At 35.3% G+C, this 16,258-nt stretch overlaps 1 protein-coding gene across 13 annotated transcripts in view; it reads left to right on the top strand.

Annotated features, from left to right (window-relative positions):
- The window catches only part of PARD3 (par-3 family cell polarity regulator), a 666,452-nt gene extending 650,623 nt beyond the window's left edge, over positions 1-15,829 (top strand). For all 13 annotated transcript variants that reach the window (XM_074267090.1, XM_074267092.1, XM_074267091.1 and 10 more), the window contains 2 exons: positions 5,918-6,045; positions 14,011-15,829. In XM_074267090.1, coding sequence (XP_074123191.1) covers positions 5,918-6,045; positions 14,011-14,404 — 522 coding nt within the window. In that variant the 3' untranslated portion in view covers positions 14,405-15,829. The remainder of the gene's footprint in view (positions 1-5,917; positions 6,046-14,010) is intronic.
- The last annotated feature ends 429 nt before the right edge of the window (positions 15,830-16,258 follow it).

Here is a 16,258-nt window from a genome sequence, read left to right as displayed (position 1 = left end):
TAATTTTTTTTCAAAAATAATGCCAACTAGACAGAATAAATATTATTATGCTCCTTTTATGGATGAGAAAATTGAGACTCAGTAAATGTAAGTGTTTATTCAAGGTCACACAAAATAAGTGCCAGAGCTTAGACCACATGAAGAGGTACCCCAGCAACTCAGTAGAAGGGTCTTCCAGTCTCTCAGAAAGTAGACTTCCTTCATTCTTAGACAGGAAGGATGTATTTACTGTCCAAGACAAGCTCTTTGATATCAGAGAAAGATAGATGTAGATGGGAGATATCGTAAGTAGATAAGAAATAGTGGGATCCTTGCCAGTCATATTAGGATAGAGAAGCAGAAGGTATTTTCCCATCCACCGTTTACCCAAATGATTTTGCAGAACATTTACATTCATTTTCAATGAGTCTCATGTTCTGAAAAAGTTCAAATATTAAATGTGAATGCTAGTCAGGAAAAGTAGATGATGACAAATACTGTTTTGAGACAAAAACAGATTTTTATAAAAATTTGATGAGGGTTATTTGTATGCCTTGCAGATTTTTCAGCCATTACTAACATCATTAGCAGCAATTAAGCTATTCAACCTTTGAGGCCCACAAGAGTTCAATCGATATTTTCGCTAGCATCTGATAAGTTGCAGAGAGGCTGAAGGAGGAGGGATGGAGTGCCAAAAAGTTAACTTTATCACAGTCTTGATTAAAATCTAAAACGGTTCTAATTTCTCAAATATTGAATAAATACTACTAGCTGGACTTTAAAATGTCAAATGTTTAGAGTATTTAATGACAACTTCATATGTATCATAGAAGAGGACATCTGAGTTATTAAAACAAGCTCTCAAAGCCACAGAGGGCCTGTGGTCATCTAGCTGCTATTAACAACAATAACAATCATAATATTTTTTCATCTATTTGGGAATTCACAATTCTCTTGTACTTTACTTTCAGCATATTACACATTCTCCATAGAGAGAAATATATAAAAAGACCAGAACTTTCATCACATTCATTTTGAGTTGCCTACTGGCAATTACCTTTTACTGGAAAATTACTATATATTCTCTTTTTCATAGCAATGTAAAGACAGAGAGTGAGAGGGACATTTTGGGACTACTGAATATTTTATATGATTGTAATTTCTGATACATACAGTAATGAATTTCATCTCATACATGTCAAGCATACTTTTATATAAAACAGAAAAGGTCACAAAATCTTACCTAGTTCTAATTAGTACTGAAACTTGGTACTTGGTATGTTTATTTTTGTTCTTTTGGTCTATTAACTGTCTGCACATTTGCTATGACCTTTGTGTGAAATCTGAAATCCAGACTGGAAAATGCAAGCTAATTTATTTTGGTAAAATGAGAATGATTTTATTTAATTGAAAAAATGTTTAATTAAGGAATTTATTTAGCAAAACATTATATACCATGTGATGCTATTTAAATTTTATGTGACACCAGTAATTGATACCAAAAGTGCAGCTCTCTCACTTCCCAAATTTAAATTCATATATCTGTACAAAAGAAGACAAAAATCCAATCCCTTGCATCTCAATTTAAAACCCTCTATAGTTTTCATATGTGGTTTGAGAAACAGGGAAAAGATTCAAGTGTCATGGCCCGGCTGGCCGTGTGTTGTGTAATATATGAGCATATATTTATTTACATCATACAGCCTCCTTTGTTAACACAGCTTCAGCTGCTTTTTTGATTTAAAAGGTCAGTGCTTGTCACATATCTCCTCACAAACAAGGCTGCAGTTCTTTGTTAAAACAGAGCTCTTGCCATGTATATTGGGTGGCCTTACAGAATTATTACAATTAGACCCAAACTTGTGGTTCTTTATGTAGATGTTAAACTGGGCTACCGCTGCTAACTACTGCTGCTACTGCTGTTGTTTTTGTTGTTGTTAGTTTAGTCTCAAACATTTGCTTCTTTCCAGACTTGCAAATTATTTTTTTGCCCTCATTATTTCTGTTATTTTTAAAATACATTTTGTGTTTTGGAGTCAGGTAGGTCACAATTGCCATTTTTTGTGCTTTGCTTTAGAGATAGAAACCAGAAAGCTCCACAGCTATGATTAGCGAGTCTAACGTTGCCATCACAATTTACATTTTTATGAGGTCCTCATTGAAATTGTGAATTAGTGAAGTATAACCCTTCTGTTACCTTGTGTACAGGTAAAATAGAAAACATGCCAGTTTGCACCTATTTACATATTGCTGTGAATGAGCCTTGCATATCATTTCCATAGCTACCTAGTGACCCATGACATTTTTATCTAAACCACAGGAATAAAATTGTTGCATTTTTGAAGAACCTAATACAGACACTATCGCAAAAATTTGGCATTCTGTTAAAGACAGAAACTGCAAAACCACAATAATGAGACTGATGTTTCTATTTTATAGTAGGAATCTGCATGTTATAAAAGCTTCATTCTTTCATTTTAAAGTTTCAGAACCGATTTCGTGATAAAATCCATGATTGCAAGATTGTAAAGGCTATTAGATAAAATGGCCATAGTTGGGAGAGTTTGGGGAGAGCTGTGTCAGAAAATAAATACTGCAAGAAACAAAAGACTTTCAATTCTTTTCCCTATCTGTCAGAAGTGAATTTTCAGGCCTCTGGGAAAAACAACTTTAAAAATACACCTGAAATTCCTTCACAGTCTTGCATTTTCTTTTCACATCTCCAGCAAGCAATGTCACAGAGCAGCATGAGCTTAAAGGGCTGGTTACTAAAACCTGCCTTGGAATGGCAGATCTTTCAAGACTGCTTGACACATGTACGTAGCTATCCTGAATGAAAAGAAGAAAGGAGATGTGATTCTTTTTATTTTTTTAATGGAGGAAAAAAAAATCCTTTAGCATTTCCTTGCTTGGTTTTCCACTGCTTTCCCATGTCTTATTGCTCACCATGCCAAAAATAAAAAAATAATAAGAAAGACAGAAAAAGCAACCTCGTATATTATTCTTGAAGGCTGCCAGCATCAAGGGTGTGAGAAGAAAATGCCTTTGTCTCCAAATGTGTTTGTATAAGCCGGACTCATTGGGTGCAGTGTTTTTCTTGCTGAAGGCTCCACCAATGTATTATGTGAACTTTATTGTGGGGCTGGTCTCTTAACACACATTTGTTCCAGGGAGTTTGGTTATAAACATCCACTAGTGGAGACTGGGGGATAGTAAAGCCTAATCTCTTTGTGGTGGTATTTTTGTACTGGGATGTTTTTTAATATGCTCACTGCTTATACCCATATGCTTTAAAGTTTGCCCTGAACGTTGCTGCATTATTGCATCCCAACAACCATTAGTGTACCAAGTTTATTCTTCCATACTCTAAGCAAAGATCATATCCAACTTAGAGGAAAGGTCTTTTTAATATAAAGCCCCGAGTGCCCCCTTCCACTAGGTCCTGATACTTCAGTTCTCAGCTCTTGGGCAGGAGATGTCCCCCACGTTTGGAGTGCCTCCTGCCTCCCCCCTGCCTCTTTGACCCCCTAGCTTCCTTCTAAAATGAGCTTCTCCCTGATGCTACCCAGGGTTATCTTGTATTTCCTTTGTGATGTTCTTTACACAGAACATGTTACTTCTATCCCCCTGCCTGCAATGCTCTTTCACTTCTACCTTATAGAAGCCCTAGTTAACTTTAAGACTTAGTTCAAAAGACTTTCTTTCCTCGAAGGTTATCTTGCACATGTGTGTGTACATGTACTTATATATGTGTGTGTGTAAGCATCGGTATCAGTATTTTCTATAGATACAATATTAATAATCAAATAACTAATATATTGATATGAAATTTGTATTAATAGTGATTAATTATAATAGGGAGATTAATATTTCATATCATTGATTACATTTATATGTGTATAAATGTATGTGTATATATATGTATATATATGGATGCATGCACATATATATCTATATGTGTGTATATATATATGCTGTCTCCTCCACGAGAGTATAAATTTCCTGAGGGTAAGAACTATTTTGACTTTTTTGTTTGTATCCCCAGAGCTTGATCCATAGTAAGCATTTAATAAATGCTTATTTAATAAATAAATTAATATGCATTAGTGAAATCACAGATACAGAACAATGACATATTATATACAATTACATATCATATGTTATATAATATGTCACTGTTTTGAATCTGTGATACAGATACAAATATCTGTGTATATATCATATATATGTATGTATATATATGTATGTATGTGTATGTATATATATGTATGTATTTATGAATTGTTGTCCCTGGTACAATGTAAGCTCTTTGAAGATAGAGACTGGTTCATGTACCTAATATAGTAGATGCTTAATGATCGCTATTGATTGGTAGTCCCCATTCCTGTCATTGCCTTTGGGTTCCCAGACATTTGTCAGGCACACTGTACCCCCTTGAACATTTTTGCATAATAAAAATAGCTGGGTAGCAGAGGCCAGAGGGAAATTAATTAATAGTTCATGTTCCTGACAATATGATGAACAATTGCTTAATGCTTCATTAAACAAAAGCCACGGCCCTCTGCTCTAAGTAGAGTTGCTCTTGTTTCTAACAACTACATGTGGAAAGGAGCTGGACAGCTATAAGTGGAAAGTTGAACCGTTCAGTGGTTTACCTTTGAGGAAACATAAGGGCCTGCATTTTCTCATAAATGTACTCTGAATCAGATTTTGTTGAGCATTGTGTCTCATCATCCCAAACTTAGAGATTTTGTGGTTGTTCAGTCATTTCAGACCAGTCTTGATCCCATTTGGGGTTTTCTTGGCAGAAATACTGGAGTGGTTTACTGTTTTCTTCTCCAGTCCATTTTACAGATGAGGAAACAGGTAAAAAGAGTGAAATGGCTTGTCCCAGGTCAAACAGCTCAGAAGTGTCTAAGGCCAGTTTTGAACTCAGGGAAATGTCTTCCTGACTCCAGGCCCAAAACTTTATCCACTGACCACCTAGCATCTCTAAACTTTTAGACAGATAGATTTTGAATAACTTAGCTTTAAAAAAATTTGCAATGCTCTTGATTAACCAAGCCAAATATATAAGGTAAGAATTAACAATTAGAAAATTAAACAATATAATTAAATAACAATATAATTAAACAATAATAAACAGTTAAATTATATAATTATATTATGAATCGGGATGAACTTCATACACACATATGCATGCATATATACAAGTATGTATCGGTGTATGTATATACTAGCCATTTTTTCAGAGACATATAGAACCACCAAAAAGTTGTTGCTGGCCATGTAGGTTCCTTTTTTTGCATAATAAGGATTTAAAGGTAGACATAATAACATTTCATTATCAGCATAATAGGCATATTATAATTTATTTAGTATGGCTATGGAGAAAGATGGAATTGCCATTTAAAAATATAACTATGTAGCCAATTCTCAGTTCTCCATTTGTGGATTTTTTTTTCCTACTTTTTAAATTGTGTTGATTTTTCCTAGGCCAAGTTTCTATCTTGTTGCCTGATCCTTTTGGTCCCCCACTTTTTACTTGGTAGTTGAATTACTTTGTTTTGTTTGGGGATATTTCTAGGTTAAGTTGTTAGTTGATATTTATGCAGCAAGTATAACCTAGTTTTAATGTTAGTATATGCAAAGCATAATCAGATTGGCAAATCTGTATATGTCCCATCCTGAAAAAAGATGTTTTTAAAAGACTTATCCAAGAAATGTGCAATTTTTTTGTTATCTAGTACTAAGGGATAGTCCATTGTTCCCTTTCATTTTCACAGATATTTATGAAATAATGTTGAAGGAAAATGATGGCTTATGTAATTTATAAATACTTTAAAATGAATCTACAAGGACACCCCAAAGTGAGTGACCTCATGATGCTCTTTAAGTCATTCTGTTTTCTCATGCTTTTCTTACATTTTTCTTTCAGCCGAATACTAAAGTATATACCCAGAGTGGAAGACATTCAGTTTCTGTGGAAGTGCAGATGCAGAGGCAGAGGCAAGAAGAGCGAGAGAGCTTCCAGCAAGCCCAGCGCCAATACAGTTCGTTACCTAGGTATGATGATTCTTTTACGATAATCCAGATCTCCCAGACTTAGAGAAAACTCCTGGGTGGCTCTCATTTCCAACAGAAGGAGGAAAGATCTCAAACTTAGCAATCTTCTCCAAATTGCCAAAGGGTAGTCCTTGGGGAATTGGGAACTAAAAGGTCTTGGAAGTGGTGCATCTATGCTAGTATTTAAAATCACTGATATATCTCTTGCTGAGATGCTAGTCAGGGGTCTTCCATAAATTGGCAGGTTTTGATTCAATTCAAGCCAATTTCTGTGAGCATTAAATTTGATGCTGAGACTATAGAAACTTAAATAATACAGTCAGTGTCTTCAGGGACCTTCCATATTACTGGGAGTGTGTATGCTGATAAATCAAGACAAGATATACATACATAGACATATGTGTGTATACAATGTGTGCACAATAGAAACGTGCATGTATTCATTTACATACATGTAAATGCATGCATATGTATGTACATATATGCAAGGGGGGAAAAAGCAATTTCAGGATGGGAGCCCTAATCAAATAGGTGAATCAGAAAAAGCCCCTTGCAAAGGCACTACTTGATCTGAGTCATGAAAGTGACATTTTAAGAGGAATTTTCCAAGAAAAGGGATATTATGAAGGAACTGGTGAGGTTCAGACTGAAGAAGAGACTTAGGAAAGGGGACATGGTCACTGTCTTTTCATATTTTAAGGGTTCTTACGTGGAAGAGGGATTGATCCTGCTTTGCTTGACTCCAAAAGACAAACCTAGGGGGAGTATAAGTAAAGAGAAATAGGTATTATTTGTTTTTTTTTTTTTTTTTTTCCTTTTGAAAGGAAAAGAAAATTTGACTCCTTTTTAGTACTTACTTTAGTTCCTAAAATTGCTTTCAAATTATTCTCCAATTGAAGGATTCTGTGATAGGTGCTAGGAAATAATAGAGGGAAAGTCCACACTTAAAAGTTACATATGCAGAAGAGAGATTTCTATAAAGATATTCTTTATAGCCAAGCAAGGTTTCAAGAGATTTGGAGCACAGCTGTATACCACAAACTCTATCCAGCACATTTAATAGTGGTGGTAGGGATAGGGGAGAATGGGAACAGTATGAGCTCCAAGTTTCTTACTTTTCTCCTTCTATATAGCAAAGGTCCTATTTCTGCTAAGTGCTAAAGATCCATCTTTAATGCCAACTTCTCAGAGGTTCTATGGTAATAGTGTTCATTGGGGAAGCAAACACATCATCTATTTCCTTCACTTCCAAATGTTGACTTTCGGTACTTTGAGTTCTGTAATTGGTTAAGGGAGAAAAGGAGGTTCACATGCTATATCAAAGTGAACCCATGAAATGTTGCCAGAACCCGCCAGAGTGGGGCAATGCAAGTTTATGTTTCTGTACTCACTAGTCAGAATATAGCAAGCCCAAAGGTTTGAGTGAATGGACGATTGTATCCCCACAGGGTATGGGCTCTGAAGGGAACAGCAGGAGAACCGGTGGCAAGAAAACATCTGGGCAAAATGACCAGAAGGCAATGGTCTGGCTTTAGAATAGGTACTAAGGCAAAAGGAAGAAAAAAAGAGATCAGCTTACTGGGGAGATAAACATTGTACTGACTAGACACATTTGAAAATAGGATGGTGGTGGGTTACCCAGCACTGGAAATCTTAAAAGATACTAGATGACCGCTTGTGAGGATATTCTAACAGGAATTCCTGTCTAAGTCCTGCTTTGATTTTATACATCTCTGAGTTGTCTTCTGACTCCTTCATCCTAAGACACAAATATATGGGGCAAAAAGCTGACCACTCCCCCTGCTCTTCAGAACTCTGAAGTCTGTGTTCCAAGGGAGGTGGGCTACCACATCAACCTGGATAGATTAATGTATCTGAAAGCCTCTTGCCAGAAGTCATTAGAGAATTCCACTGTTGCTGTTGTAAGAGCTGTTGGGTTTAACATATTTTATCTTGTGGTTAGAGAGGATGGCAAGGGAAAATGAGTAAAGGTGAGAGGGGAGAATGGCTTAAGGAAGGGGGGATGTCTAGAGAAAAGAAAAGAGGCAATGAAAATCAATGGGAAAATCTCAGAGTTCAAATGATGGGAAATAATAATCTACCAACAGAAGGAAAATGGGGCAGGGAAGAGAGATAGAGAATGGCATGAATTTTATTAGTTAAATTTTATTAATAATAGCTAGCATCCATATAATGTTTTAAGGCTTGTAGAGTACTTTACATAAATTATCTCATTTGATCCTTATAAAACAATCCTGTAAGGTAGATGTTGTTATCATACTTATTTTATAATCAAGGCTTGAGAGAGGTTAATTGATAGTAGTAATATCAATGTTAATTATCTTAGTAATAATTACTAGTGAAGGTCTCAAAATGGTACAGCACTTTATCCATTTTGCGCCCTGGCCATTCCCACAATGACAGCAGCATCTAGCCAAATGCTTTGGCAGTCCAAACACCTCCTAAAAGAACTTCATTCTTAGCCCTTAGTTTTTTTGTTTTTTTAGCAAAGCAATAGCCCTTCAAGTTCTAAAAATGAATGCTTTAGTCCAGTGAAAAGTTTCAATTGCTGAAAGGGATAACTGGTGACACATTAAATTGTAAGCTTCTCATAAGCTAAAACTATCTTTTGCCTCTTTTTGAATCCCCAGTATTCAGCACATGATGGGTACTTAATAAATGTTTATTGAATTGAATTGATTCCCCCCCTCAAAAAAAATAATTAAATGTTTCTCTGTTGGACTTTACAATGCACAGAGCAATTTTCACATACTTGATATTTTTAGTTACCTTCTTAAATGCTGCTGAAATCCATAACTTCAACTCTGTAAGTCTTCTGTGCTAAATCTCTAGTGCTTTCTGCAATGGTACCATACTGCCTCTTAAAAATGTCGTCCTTGAATTGATTGTGGTACCATAATTGTTAAGGATTTGGATTCTTTGTGAATACATAGAAAAATAGATCATTGCTTTGCCTGAAAATTAAAAATTCTGAATTTTTTGCCATTTGAACTGGGAAAAAAAGTCCCAAATTATATCTTAATCCCAAATATGATCCTATGGGACTATGGGGACTTATTGTGTTGAAAAATTTACTAGATGATCATACTTTTATTTACTTGGGAATATTGCTCTTTGTGGATTTCTAGGTTTAATCAATATTAATATTAAAGTTTGTTTACAATTTGATCTCTTATGAAACAATTCACTGAAAAATGGTACTGTATATAGATAGGTGAAGCTAAAGAAACCAAGAAAATGAATATGAAAGCAAGCAGTGGGAAAAAAAAATACAAAGACAGACCATGTCCAATTTTCTGCCATGTGAATTTCTTCAAAGACACAGGATCTTTAGTTTTTCGGATGTTGACAATTAGTATAGTTTTGTCTAAACAAGTTGGTTTGGTATTTGAAACCCAAAAGATTTCACCAAAGTGAAAAGAAAGTCTAGGTCATTACCAAGTTGAACATAAAATAAAACAAATGGCTGGGTCTTTTTATCCAACTTCTCCTGTGCTAACATTAGATAAGGTGGTTTGAATTAGAGCCTTATATGAAAACCAGGGTGGTTTGTAAATTCAAGCAGTAATTAAGAAAGTCTTTAGCTGGATTACAGTTACATCTTAAAATGTCAAATAAGAAACATTAGCCAGCTGGCAATTGATTCAGAATATGTATGGGATCTAAGAGGGAAAGGAACCCAAGTAGACCCCCACTCATTCCCTAATTAGTGAGAATCTTTTAATTCCCAATTCCCAAATTAATTTCACTATCTTTTTACCTTTCTTTTTCTGAAAGGGGGCTCCCTTCCCCCAATTTCAAGAAGTAGCACCCGTTTCAATCATGTCTGTTGACCTTAACATTTTCTTAGTTCCTCACTTAATTCTTTCTTTGTTATTTCTTTCCTATCTGTCATCCCTCCTTTACCTTTCTTTGGCTTTTGTCTTTCCCTTCTGTCCTTGGTTCTACTTCTTTTACTGTCCCTTCTTTCTCTTTGAGAAAAGCCTAATTTTTGCCTTTTCCTTTAGGTTTATACATGAGCCAAATTTTTATGCCTTTATGTTTAATCATAATAAAAGCCTTGATTTCTTGGCCTTGGGACATTATATCTTTTCCCCCCCCAATTTATCCCTTGAACTGTACTGTTTTGTTTATCTTGGGAGATCTAAAGGTTAAGATTTTTTTTTTTACCTTCATGACAATAATAACAATACTTATTTATCAAACAACTGCTGTGTATAAAGCTCTTTATCTAAAAGTTTTAAAGTTAAGTATTTAAAAGTTTAGAGTTAAAAAGGCATGTCCCCTACACTTATATGCTATCACTCTGTGAACATTCTAAAGAAGAATATTCAATAAAAAAGATAATATATTTGAAAGGTTATTCTTTCCAAAGCAACATGTTTATTCCAATGAATGGGCTGAGAAACTCTTCTTGGGTTGATTACCAACAGATAAACAAAGTATTATTTATAAAAAGAAACAAATGGAAATTGAACCCAAAATTATCTGTACACAGTTGGTGCCTAATTATTGTTTATTTCATTGAACTGATTCTTCCATTGCCAGGTGCTTTACATCTTGTTTGACCTACTTGGATTATGTTGAATTTCTAAGGACTGATCCTTAAAGACTAATTATTTTCTTTAATCAGTATGCCTATAATTCCAATAGCTGTAGAGTTTCTGTAACCCCCCCCAATTTTTTCTCCTTAGTCATGCTTAGTAAGATAAACATTTGTCATATATTTCTACTTTGAATATGCCTTTTTTTTCAAACTTATAATGCATATGCATGACAAATAAGATACTATTACATATAATTATAAAGCTTTATCAGAGATGAATAAATATAGAAATATACCGAGAAAAGAGATTTTAAGACATAAATCCCCATTCATAATGTGGTGCCCTGATACTTCAAAATGCCATCAACCTCTGCTTAGCTGACTTTTTGTTTCTTGGTCATCCATGTGTGAAATCTTCTGACTTTAAAAATCCCAGCTTAGCAAATTAGAAGAACAAAGAATATTTTACCTCTCAGATCTGTGGAGAAGGAAGGAATTTGTAGCCAAAGAAGAATTTGAGTGCATTATTGAACACCAAATAGATAATTTTGATTATATTAAGTTAAAAAGTTTTTGTACAAACAAAACTAATGCAGACAAGATTAGAAGGGAAGCAATAAATTGAAATGCAAATTAAGACAACTCTTAGGTACTACTACACACCTCTCAGATTGGCTAAGATAATAGGAAAAGATAATGATAATTGTTGGAGGGAATATGGGAAAATTAGGACACTAATACATTGTTGGTGGAGTTGCCAACTGATCCAACCATTCTGGAGAGCAGTTTGAAACTTAAAAAAGAAATCAAACAAACAAACAAAAAAAATCCCAGCTTAAACAGCTATATTTTTTTCTCCTTTATTAATTGACCAGGAATCCCATTCTTCATCTGTTCAAGCATTCCTTTGATTCTAGTATTTTCTCTTTCTCTAGTCCCACTTAAGAATTGGAATTTAGTTTATTCATTAATCAGTACAGAAGGACCCCAAGAGTATGCAGTCCATATATTTTCTTCCCATGAACCCACCTTCTGGTGTAACTAGCGTTTAATATCTCTTAGTGCTCTACAGCCCAACTTCTTAAATTGGGGTTTGCAACTCCACAAGGGGTCTCATAACTTAATTATGATATATACCTGGGGTGATGTAAGAATTTCTCAGAAAAAAAAGGATCACGAATGGATAAAGTTTAAGAAGTTCTTCTCTAGAGCAAGGATTGGCAAACTACAACTTTATTTTAAAAAGTAAATCATTCTTAATTTGAAGATTATACAAATTCAGGCTGAGAGACCATTTATCAACTTTTGCTCTAGAGGCCTTTCCTTCCTTTTTTCTTACCAATAATTATGTTAAATAACTGCCTTATTGAAATAGGCACTTCTAATAGTTTGATAACTTCTGCATATTTTTTAGAATCCTGGACAGAAGAATTTTAAACTTAACAATTTCCTCTCATTTAGATAGTTAGAGATTATGTCGTCTCTGCATATTAATTTGGAAATCCTTGGAGCCCAAGTAATTCTATCTACTAATCAGAAGCACTGGTTATAGGTGGTTTTTAAGTCACATCATCATCATCATCATCATCATCATCATCATCATTGTCATCAGAATGAATAGGCCATTTGTGAGCTTTTCTAAGTACAGAATATAGTATAAAACTGTCTTTTGGGTACCATTTCCAATTCAATTCAAGCTGCAGGATTTCCTTATAGCTAAAGCTTCAGGCTTCATGGGGAGAATGTATCTTCGTAGCAAGAGATGAAAAGAACCATCAGCTCTGTAGCCTGTTTTTGATTGCTCAGAATTTGATAACTAACCTATCAAAAGAGCCCACAGTTGCTAATGTAGCATCAGTACCAAGATCAGTGTTTTAATTAAAGTTTTATGATTAATGTTAATTCATTGATTTCATGCAGGCACTTTCTGTTGTTCATGCTTTAGGAAGATTAATTTATGACTTTTTAAGTGAAAATAATCAGTGCTTTAGGCAAATATGCTATTCTATCATATTTAAGGATTCTGCTTAGACTAGTCGTATAAATGGTCCAGATTCCATTAAAACAGGACCAGGGAGAGATAATGAAGAATATTCAATTAATCACTGTCATATCAGAAGATGATGCTCAAATTTACGTGGGTTTTTCCTGGCTAAATACATGCCCAACTACATTTCATACTTTATTGAAAATGTTTTTAAACCTCTTTCATCTTAGGACATATTGATGGCAGCTCTGAATGTACAGAAGATGAAACTGCTCCTTTCAGTGGGTGAAAAAGTGTCTTCATGGACATCCTTAAGTTATCTTCTTCCCCACCTTCCCCCCCAAAAGTCCAGAATATGAAAATCTAGCCATGTTGTATGTATGCGCTGATATGAAAGGCTGAGCAATATATACTGCAGCTAAATTTTTTTCTCATTGATGAATGAAGCAATATATTTTGTTTTATTGCTTAATTCTCTTCCCCTGCCCTATTTTAAAGGCAAAAATTAGTGAATGTCTTCCTTTCTGGCACAAAATTGTTTTACTTTATCATCACTGATCTTATTGTAAATTCATAAAAGCATCTAGAGATTTGATAGTAAATTAAAGACGTTTCCAAACAATAATGTTTACTTGGGATGATATATCATTTTATTGCAGAAAAAGATAAGAGTTTGAAATTTCTCTATGATTCTGATTTATTTTCTTCCTCCCGAGGTTATTGCAAGTGAATTAAGTAGCTTATCCTCCTGGTCTTTGGTGAAGGTATAGTGTGCACGAAAATAGTGCTTAGTCTACAGAACTTCCTCATTCTGAAATCAGAAGAAGCACATCCTCTGAAGAGTGTCAGCTGCTGACATACACAACTCTACAGCCAGTGCTTTAAGGGTCTGCCTGTTGCATTTTTAATCATAACCGAGTCTAGACTTAAATCTTTCATAACTGAACTCATATTGTAATCCATTACGTGTGCTCCAAGTTAGCTCGTGTCTCTGGCATTGTGGTGGCAGCTGGATAAAATATTTGTTTTGCTTGTTTAGAATTGAATTGTAGCCTCTTAAAGCTGGCAATTATCGCCCAAGAACAGGCAGCCAAAATCCCAATATTTCCCTACAGCATTGCGCCAGTGCCTTGAGATTTCAGACCCCATTGTTGTCCAAAGCAGAGTAGCCAGTATAGCCACCAGAGTGAGAGACAGGGGGATATTGATGGACCAGTTTTTGAAGGAGAATCATTCCCTGTCTTGTGGGAAGTTGTGAGAAGATTGTGTGTGTTAAGGGAAAATATGGTTTTAGTTTTTTGAAAATATCTTGCAGACAAAGTAGAGAGAATGGCAAGAAGTTAAGGTTGAAATGTACTTTATTTTCTCTGTACTGAAAACTCTAAACCAATCTATGTACTTTGATTTTCAGGCAAAGTAGAAAAAATGCCAGCTCTGTGTCTCAAGATTCCTGGGAACAGAACTATTCTCCTGGAGAAGGATTTCAGAGTGCAAAGGAAAATCCCAGATACTCCAGCTATCAAGGATCAAGAAATGGCTACATGGGAGGGCATGGATTCAATGCCAGGGTGATGTTGGAAACCCAGGAACTTCTTCGCCAGGAACAGAGGAGGAAAGAACAGCAGCTGAAAAAAAAGCCTCCTTCTGATGGACCTAACAACTATGACTCATACAAGAAAGTCCAGGACCCCAATTATGGCCCTCCTAAAGGTCCTTTCCGGCAAGATGTGCCCCCCTCCCCATCTCAGGTAGCCAGGTTAAACAGATTGCAAACCCCAGAAAAAGGAAGACCATTTTATTCTTGAGAGGGTGAGGGGGCATATACCTCCATGCAATGCAATAAAGGAACATTTTCCTATGAACTTGTATTTGGGAAAGTTTTTAAAAAACTTGATGGTACTATGGAATCTCTCTGTTGTCTGAATCAGTGCCTTTAGCGATATGGGCAAAGGAGTGGTGGGCCTTAATGTCTTTGCCACTGTCTCAAGTGTTATTTTCATGGAAGGATTTTCCCTCGCCAATCGACAATCGTCCTGTTAAGTACGCTAAGCATCTCCCCTGGGTATTGACCATCTTTGCCCAGTCCATTAGCTGTCAATGACTCATTATTAGGGTTTGCAGCAGTGTGTTCTACTCTGCAGTGGATTTTTATTACAACAGACTATCCAGCCTTGCAGAATAAAATGAACTTGGAATTGGGGATGGTATTTCTCCATCTTTCTTTCTTTTAACTCCTCTTAGGAGACAGGTGAGCCCAAAAGAACAAGATCTACCAGAAATTTCAGCTTTAAGCTATTTCCAAGTGGGATCATTTATGGTACTTTTTGATCAATATTTAAATATTGAAATAAGGTTTTTCCCTTCTTTATCTAATTTCTTTTCAAGACAAATCTCCTTTATTCTAATTTAAAACAAAATCACACTGTGACACTTTTCAATTATGGTAAAGCTCCTTTTACATTTGTTCTATATCACCTAGAATCTTATCAAGAAGGGAAGCATCAAAGACCACATATATTTATAAATACAAGTTCCCAATCAAATCCATAGCGACAGTTTGCTTTTTCACTGTCATTTATCATAAGGAAAAGGGACAACGGGGATGGGATGTTGGAGGAAGGGCAGCCACATCTGCTTCCAAATGCATTTTATTGTATGAAAAAGGTATCAGGAAAAGAAGGAGAAATAATTCTCCCAGAATAAGTCCAGAGTCCAATATATGATGATAAGTACTTTAATTAGTTTTTGTTTTGACAGGTCTGGGAGGGGAGGACCAAGAGCAGGACAAAGAAATCAGATAGTCACTTTGGAGATCTAAAAGCCAATATGTTTTCTACCTTTTTTTTTTCCTGAAGTCTTGTTATATTTGACATTTGGTCTGTAGTTCCTTATTTAAGAAAAATCTATATTGTGATACCACATTAAAATTTTTTTTTTTTTTACACGGATGAAGAAAATAACGGATATGTGGAAGGAAATTGTTATAGATCCTACCAAATCCACATCGGTGTCCAAAAAAAAATCACAAAAACAATACGATTGCTCATCATTTTTCATGTGTACAATGAAAAGGAGAATCTCTAATGCAACAGTTGTTTTTATATTTGTGGGTCTGATCTTCATGTATGTAAAACAGAGCTGGGTTGCTAAAGTGCCTGCAAATCCTGATGTAGAGGAAGGGGAAGTTTGAGGTTAAAGCTCAGCATATCATGTACAAAAAAAATGAAAAAGGGGAGGATAAAAAGCAGAATCATGTATTGTGGAACCTAAAATATGCCTATTTTTTTTACTGGCACATTTTATTTTTGTGGCTTTCCCCCTCCCCCCGCTCCCCAAACCTATGTGAAACTATGTGAAGCCAGCTTCATGTACCTGTGTCTTTTATGCCTAATTGTTAATGGTTTTGTTTGTTAATAATGTGCGACAGTGTTTAAAAGGTGTCACTAATGTAAGTACGGTGACAGCAGCTCTTTCACACAGCCATTGTGCTCTTGTGGGAAACAGCTTTCCCTGTACATATGAGACTTATAATAAAAGGCTTATTTCTGTTCCTTTGTAGTACTTGTAATATTCCTGTAGAACCTCCTTAACTTGTTTTACATACATATATTATACATATATATGTAGCAAACACACGTATGAAATAGATGTTTTTGTTT

This window comes from Sminthopsis crassicaudata, chromosome 5 (assembly GCF_048593235.1).
Source record: "Sminthopsis crassicaudata isolate SCR6 chromosome 5, ASM4859323v1, whole genome shotgun sequence".
Classification (NCBI taxonomy): domain Eukaryota; kingdom Metazoa; phylum Chordata; class Mammalia; order Dasyuromorphia; family Dasyuridae; genus Sminthopsis; species Sminthopsis crassicaudata.
Note: the sequence above shows the minus strand (reverse complement) of the source record. Positions and strands in the feature narration are given on the sequence as shown.